This window comes from Idiotropiscis lumnitzeri, chromosome 1, assembly GCF_059441095.1.
Source record: "Idiotropiscis lumnitzeri isolate Australia: NSW breed Sydney's pygmy pipehorse chromosome 1, RoL_Ilum_1.0, whole genome shotgun sequence".
In the NCBI taxonomy this organism is placed as follows: domain Eukaryota; kingdom Metazoa; phylum Chordata; class Actinopteri; order Syngnathiformes; family Syngnathidae; genus Idiotropiscis; species Idiotropiscis lumnitzeri.
This window is the reverse complement of record NC_142391.1, coordinates 6392203-6400445: the sequence shown is the minus strand read 5'-3', so window position 1 is coordinate 6400445 and position 8243 is coordinate 6392203. Positions and strand designations below refer to the sequence as shown.

Genomic DNA, 8243 nt, shown 5'->3' with positions numbered 1-8243 from the left:
TGCCGAGTGTTTTGGTGTTACACAACAGCGCAGGTCTCGTTCCCCTCCCTCCTCGACCGCAGGCGAGCAAAAAAAAAAAAAAAAAAAAAGGTCAGGAGCTTTGAAGGTGAAGTGTGGTCACCATAGTAACAAATGTTGTCTCCGCTGTCGTCTAGCAACGGGATGTGCAGTGATGTCAATGGAAAGCATGCTATTTTCTCCCCGCTGACAGAATGTCACTGCTTTGTGTGCGCGTGCGTGTGTGTGTGTGTGTGCGAATACACACGCACAGCCTGTTCAGGGAATGGAAAAGGGGCTACGATGTTGACATCCCCCGGAGTCAATGAGAAGCTAAAATATCCCCCCCGGGACGATGAATCATGCGCCAATTAAGGGTCCAATTGATGCGGCTGGATTTTTTTTTTTTTTTTTTTTGGGGGGCAGCCGATAGACAGCAAGATCATCCTCTGCATTTGGATACAAGCTCAAATTTGACTAAGGCAAGATGTGTCATCACACTGCACATCAGTTTACAATGCACGTCCTCCACTATTAATACACTTCTACCCGTGGCGTCATGAGGGCTATTTAAGGGGGGCTCCCCCTTAACATACTATTTTGTTGCACAACTTTTTGACGCAATTCTTGCAAAAAAATAAAATAAAATAATAAATTCTAACTTTCAATGAGACTTTTGCACCTCTCTGCAGGTATTTTGGCCCGCTTTTCATGAGCTAACTCCAGCTTGTCTCAGGTATGAAGGGTTCTTTCTCCAGATGGCATATCTCCGTAGTCTTGAGATTTCATTGTACTCTGCAGTTTCAAGACACCATGCACCAGATCTAGCCAAGCCGCCTCAGAAGAGAACAAGACTTCCTCCGTGTTTCACAGTAGGGACAGTGTTCTTGCTATGCTGCATTTTAAGCATCTGTGAACATGGAGCTTATGTGCTTTGCCATTGTCATTGTTTGGGTTGTTCTTTGGCCAGCAAACACTTGAAGGACCGGCATTATGCTGATCAACACCACATGCTTTGTTGAGGTTATGCGGGGACAAAGTGAAAAAGACTGCAATGAATTATAAAGCAGGAGCTCTCTCTCTCTGGGATGAAAGATTGGAGTCTCATTACATACTGTTCATTTTCCACACACACGTAGTACGTTCAAGGTCAAATTTGAAACATTAATGGCTGATTAATTCTCAGTAAGTGTTTCAGAGAAAGGGTCAAATGTTTTTTTTTCTTTTACACTGCTCCTTTTTGGATAAAAACATCAGATGTAAAACAAGGATGTCCCATTTTTATCAAACGGTCATGATGAGTTTGATATTCCTTCACTGTTTTGAGATTCCCCCTTTGACGAACAGGGGCTTGTTTTTGCGGAAACCTGGCACAGAAGTGGCGGGAACACAGACAGTTCTCTGGGCTGTTTCAAACTCTCCTGTTAAGTTAACAATGAAAAAAATACTCCAATTTCTAACATGATTTCAAAATGACCACCATTCACCCTTTGAAATAGAACAGCCTTAGTGTTTACAAATTTTGTAGCACCTGCAGAAAAGAATCAAATTTTTTGCGCAGTTAAGGGCACATTACAACTGTTTTTATTGCTGTCAAATAGCAAAACCGAATTGAGCCAGAGTACCGATTTTAAGATGCGCATTTTGTCATGCGTTGCTGACGTTTCTTCCCCAACAATGAAGGCTATGAATAACCCTTGCATCATTAAGATGCTGAATTTTGGATGAATCATCCTAGAACCCTATTTATAAACCCAATCAAACCTCTTCTCTATGATGATTAAGATTGGAATGGGGGGGCGGGATTAAAAAAATCGTTTTCCTCTTCATTTTCTTTGGCTCCTGGGAGCAATATGACATAGGCATGCAATTTGCAGTGACTCTCTTGATTCTGCCATGTGGAGTGCGTCACCACATCAGGACTGCCTGGAACTGGTCGTGGTGCTCTACTGCCACCTAACGGACAAAATCAGACTATTTTGATACTCCATTGTAATTGGACTAATTATTAATTATCAGATCCCTAACACTGAGGACTTGGCAGCAAAACTGAGTTAAGTTATTAAACGCAGGCCAATGGCGAAATCCACTTTACAAGCCAGGCTACCCGTTGGCCCAGCAACATGTCATTACATGATACTAACATGTCCATTTCACCATGGCAAGAAATATTCTGTAGCCATAAATATGATTATTTCGATAACATGACCAGATATGTTTATGACTTCTGCGAACACTTCTAAACGGAGAAAAAAGTACATAGCACATATTTAAAGCACGATTTACCCCCCCCCCCCTCGGAAAAAAATGAAAATACACACCTCTACCAATAACTCAATGATGAAGCAAATTGAAAACATTGGAACCACATGGAAAATAACTACCAACATTTTTTTTTTGTAAAATCATCCCCAAACACAGTGATGCCTTCAGATGCGAGTGACCCGGTTCACGCTAATTTAATTCTAAATTAAGTATGACGGACAATACCAAAGACATGCTAATGGTTAGCATTGATATCTGTGGTTTTGCAACTCTTTAAACAACGGATATTTGAACACAATTAGAGGAAAAAATGTGTAGACCGACAATATAAGACGACCTACAAGGATATATTCTTCGGCTTCGGTGAAAAATAACTAATATGTTAATCTATTATTTGTGTGCGCATGTCGGTATTATATAGTACTGCCTCCTGGTGGCCAATGCGGGTATACCAGAAGAAGCAGCAGCATTGGATTATGCTGCACAAACGGTTTAATGCTTTACCCTCAATTTATTTTATTATAATAAATATAATATAGTGCTGTTATTCCTTATTTTAAAAAAGTGTTTTAATTACTATCATTTTCATCTGACAAACTCGTATATTTCAAGGCGACCCTGTATTATATTTTCAATATCATAAAGGAGAGATGAAAGGTCTCCAAAAGCGGGATTCATGATTCATCTCAGACACGAATGTGCCACGTAATCTCCGAAAATACTCTAAACTCTGTTAGCGCTTGAGTGTTTACCATAATCGCAAATAAAACGACAAACATGCTTTTATGAACCAAAGAGACCTTCGCATTATTTCGTTTGTTATGGCGAGCACACAAAGCCCGGTTAACTAACGGACTCACGTTTCTGCACGCTCTCCATGGTGACCAGTTAGCAACGTAACAGCGAGAAGACTGCAACGTAATTAAACCCAGTGTGAGGCTCACAATCACCTTTAGCTACACTGACGTCAAAGGCGGGTTTTTTTTTCTATTGTCGCTGTTGAATTACGCTAATCAAAGCAAAGTCAGAGCTGGAATCAAGGCGTTGTGTTGGTTGTTAACAAATAATAAAATCTTCGTTCAAAAGTTGGCTGATTGTGCGGAATGTACTTATCGGGTCTTGAAGTGAGCAAGTCATACAAGAGTGGGACGTGGAGCCATGTCCACCCTAAGCAAACTTTTATACAGCTGGATACAATAACGCCATCGTTGAAATAAGCTTAGGTGTATTAAATAATGAAAATGTATATATATATATATGGTCCATTTTTCATATTTTGAAGTGACCATGCATGTAAGATATCGATATACGTCCTACTTGATGGGATAGCACAGGTGTAAAAACAGGAGTTCAGAACATTCAAAGAGGACTTGCGTCTTCCCGGCAACCCCCTAGCCCCCCAAAAAAGGCGATTAGTTAAATGGTCGCTCTGGCATTCAGAGCAAGATTCTTCCCTCCGAGTACGAAACAAGAAGTTGAAATAAATAGCAAACAACTTGATCGTTTGGAATTTGTTGAGACTATTGTGGATTAATCGTGTCTAAAAATGACCGTCAAAATGTAGTCTAATGATGTGTGTGAAAACAGGAATTCAAAACAAACAATTTTCACTTGTATATATTATTAATACTCAAATAAAATCAACAAGTCAACGGTTAATAGATTGCAACAGTCGCTTAATTGTGTCTGGAAGCAACAAATGGCGCGCAGCCGGTGTGGAAACAGGAGTTGAGAACATTCAGGAAGCAATTCTCCCTTCTCGAAAACTGGCAAGTAATCAGTAAAAGAAAAATGACAATTAATCAGTAAATTGGTCGCCCGCTCCTGTCTGGCCACAGTCCGGATGAAGCGCATGGCTGCAGCTACTTGGAGTGTTCATTTTCCGCACCGCCAAACATGGTAACGGAATCAAAAACCTACCCCTTATGTTTTTTTTTTTTTTTTTTTTCTGTGAAGTTGCTGACCATGTCGCCATGTTCAGGAGTTGTCCGAGGGCACGTGCTCCTCAAAGCCCTCGCTCTCCCGGACCAGCGCCCTCTCCAGGATGACTCGGCCCTCCTTGTAGCGCTGGCTGTCCTCGGTGGCAAATTCGTAGATCCAGCCCAGCTTGCTGTTGCAGTTCTTGCAGCTGACGTCACGCACCATGTGCCGGCCCGTCAGCATCACGCGGTCCTGGACCTCGCTGTACTGAAGGTTCACCACCTGGACGCACGTATGGGCGCACTCACCGCATGAGATACAACTGCACCATCTCAACATTCGCCCTTTTCATGCTGGAAAAATCAACCAATTGATTTTATTTTTCTCTAAATAATAATTCTCTAATTCTCTATAGTACTCTAAATAAATGTTGCCTTGAAAATAAATATGTAAATGGAAGGAAGAAATAGGAAATCAAATGAAACAACATGCCTTTTTCATATATAACTACCTAAAAAAAAAATGAAGCTCATTTGAATAAGACCTCTTTTTGCAGGCGCTTAAATTTCAATTACACTATTCAACAGCAAATTTTATCCAAGATGGCTATTTTTGCTGCAGATTTTAAAACATGTCTTTACTTTTTTTCCCGGCACATCCGTTTTTTTACCTATTTCCATTTTTAAATTTGACCAATAAATGCTTTTACTATGTGTTGTCATTTAAACGCTTTTCAGGGGGGAAAATAATAATAATAATGAAAAAAAAAAAAAAAATCAACCAGTTGCAGAAATCAACCCTTAAATCTGAAATATCACTACATTTATTACTATATCACACATTATATTGTTATAATGTCATCATTATTATTATTATCGTCATCATCTACCAAACCGTACCCAAGTGTATATATCCTAATTACAAAAGAACACCTTTACTGTTTACGTGTGCGCTTGTGCGTGTTGTGGTACCTTGTTGAAGAGGAAGGCTCTGCCGGTAGCGCCCGTAAATCGTGTGGAGATGAGCTCAGATCGATTGGTCAGGATGGTGTCACAGTTGGCGCAAGAGAACAGACGTGTTCCGCCGATGTGGTCCAGGAAGATGCGGCCCATTCTGACTACATTAACAAAAGCCGGTATGTCACATTTACTTGACATTTTTCAGTGTTCAATACTTGAATGTCAAACCACACGAATGAATATAGAATGATATTCTCTAGTTTACTATAACACTGTATATCCTCCTTACTATGACCATCAATACCTACTAATTAGGAGTTGAGCGACTTCACATTTTAAATATGTGAACGCTGTAGATATTACAACAGTTTACGTACATGGCTAACACTTGTGCTATATTATACTTATTATTACACTATTATATCATATCATCCTGCCAACCTACAGCCAAAGTACTGTGGGATTATATACTGTAGTACATTACCACTCTTACTGTACCCAACACCATAATATTAATAATAATAATAATTAATAATAATAATTTATTATTGTGAAAATCCGTTAGCCAAACTTAGAACAAGCAGACGGGGGTCTCACTGCAGAGATGGATTTTATGGCAATCGTCGTCGTTCTCTAGTAGACTCTCAAAAATGCTTCTCTTTGCTTTCACTTCTCCCTACGCAGCCGCACACCGCCTAGCACAGACACTTCTGATTTTAGTTAGTTTGGTTTAGTTTTAGGCACAGACTATTCTATCGTTTTGAATCAGAAACATGGCGTCATTTTAAGTCTTTTAAGGCTTTACAATGTCATAACGTTCTTCATTTTTAACATATAGACAATATTTAAACACGGCTTTGTTGCCTTATCAGAACTCTGACATTGGTCTTGCTGATTAAAAAAAATGATTTGAATTTTGTTTCTCTCGTACTTATATAGTAAAATGTGTAGCTTGAACTTGCATTATAGTCTACGGACTACATTATGCACCGTCTCTCGATTACCTTGTTAAACCTTAACCGCTATCAATATTATACCCGACCTTATTTTATACTCTAAGTGTGCACACGATATTATCTCATATCAATCTACTCTAGAGCGTCTGATCACGCAAAGAGCGTAGGAAGCTAATGCCGCACTAGCCACTTATGCTAACAGACAACAAAAAACGACATCAACGCCGTATAACAAAAAATAACGGCTTTAAAGGCTTTTTAGCCTACGGTCGATTTCTTACGGGTCTCCGATGTGCTCGCAAGGTCCAAAAGTCCTCTTCGACACGATATCAGGGTAGATTGTGTCGCCTTTTACACGTACATACGACGTAAGTCTCGGTTCTGTCGGTGGTTTTGTTGTTGTTCTCATGAGAGAGAGAGAGAGAGAGAGAGAGAGAAGCACACGTTGTCAACATCCGGTTATGACGTCAGCACAGCACAAAAGTGCTACCGGCTGCAATGTGACGACGCGACGCTGGGAAGCAGCAGTGAGCACATACGAATTCTACCCACCAACTAACACTTGTAAAGAATAAGTACAAGGAAAAAATGGTACGTAATCAAATCAAAGTTGTTAAAAAAAGAATAGATAAAAAAAAATAAAAATTACGTTGAAAATAAAATTTTACTTCAAGCAACCAATCAAAGCACATTGGAAAAGTACACTACATAATAAGAAATTTAGGTTTTGCAGATTTGCAACACCTGAATGCTAATCGTCTAATTATTACACATTAATATTTAATGAGTTTTTTTTTACTCCGAAACTTCGTTGTGCATTAGCAACAAAAAGTATCCTACTAGCTCACTAGATGGCGAGCTCTCTCACTTTGAAAATGTCAGTTTTCATGTTTCGCTAAAATTGATTTTATAGGCATCATTTCATGTAATTATTACTACTGGTTTAATTTATTTTGAAACCAATACTGCATAAGATGAATCGTGAAAACAGTACATACCAATTTGCCGATTTTACTCCTCTGGGTTTTCCACCAGGGGTCGCTCTTTTTCACTGTTGCAAATTTGCAACGTTTGGCGGGATATGAATCAGAATCGGAATGCTTTATATACGAGTTTGCCTATACTTTGAGCAACACTCGTTATTTGGGTTATTTTCCTATCACCAGTGTTTACTTATTACTTTGAGGTGTTATCAAACTAAATTCCATGACACATATAAAATAATAGGTCTTTGTTGGACTGAAAGATTTTTTTAGCAAACTATCTTCCATAATACTCTAATATTATAAAATAGTAATATTATAATATAATATTCTAACAGTCGCTACCATAAATCACAACCGTCTCTGTGGATATACCCTCAAAAGTGACAAGGAACTGTCAATGGCTGAGCGTGGTGTGTATTTGGTGAAATATGAAATGATAAGTGGGATGGTCAAGTTGTGTGAGAAGGCAGTATTACTGGCATCATTCTTCATTCGCCCTCAACTGGTTGATTGATCCAGATGGTGGTCGAAAGAGAAGAAATATATGGACATGAACAGACCTGACATGGACTTGTTTTTGGTGGCTCTCTATCACAGTGAAATCTCTCTACATTGGAAAATGGAACGGAATATAAATTAATTAATATCTACATTCAATGGATGATGAATCGCCTGAATAAATTCAGGAATTACACAAAAACTATTGAAAAGGACATTTATACACATTTGGAAATAAAATAAAAACAATACAGCATTGTAAATGATAAATAAATTAATGTAAATAACATTCATCAATAATTAAAAAAAATGTAAAGTAAAAAAATATGAGATAGTATAAAAAAATAAATGTTAAAACAGTTGGAATGTTACAGATGGTTGACATTTTACTTTTCATTTAATTATTTTTCATTCTATTATATTCATTTGTTTATGTTTTTATTTGTCTTTTTTTCTTCTTTTTTTTTGCACTGACTGATGCTAATCTATGTGAAGATAAACTCCATTTCCTAGTTCATTCCAAGGGTCGGGCTATCAGCTAAGACATAAGTAGACCATAAAAAATATCATATCATCACCATCTCCAAAACTCTGTTGGAGTTTCACCATTTGACTAAATTGCCGGTCGTTAACGTGTCGATTATGCAAGCCGTTGAAATATG

At 38.4% G+C, this 8243-nt stretch overlaps 1 protein-coding gene across 1 annotated transcript; it reads right to left on the bottom strand.

Moving 5' to 3' along the window:
- Positions 1–3863: 3863 nt before the first annotated feature.
- On the bottom strand, positions 3864–6505 carry ypel5 (yippee-like 5). Its single transcript, XM_088313662.1, has 3 exons — positions 6379–6505; positions 5154–5299; positions 3864–4464 (listed from the first exon to the last, which is right to left on the bottom strand). Exons 2-3 carry the CDS (start codon positions 5292–5294, stop codon positions 4240–4242), a joined length of 366 nt encoding a protein of 121 aa, XP_088169788.1. The 5' UTR covers positions 5295–5299; positions 6379–6505; the 3' UTR covers positions 3864–4239.
- Positions 6506–8243: the final 1738 nt, after the last annotated feature.

What these genes read in the sequence shown, in the direction of transcription:
- ypel5 (XM_088313662.1), bottom strand. Translation starts at nt 5,294, where the DNA reads ATGGGCCGCATCTTCCTGGACCACATCGGCGGAACACGTCTGTTCTCT. An exon ending in GAGCCTTCCTCTTCAACAAG is followed by an intron (nt 4,465 to 5,153) that starts GTACCACAACAC and finishes ACGTGCGTCCAG; the next exon opens with GTGGTGAACCTTCAGTACAG.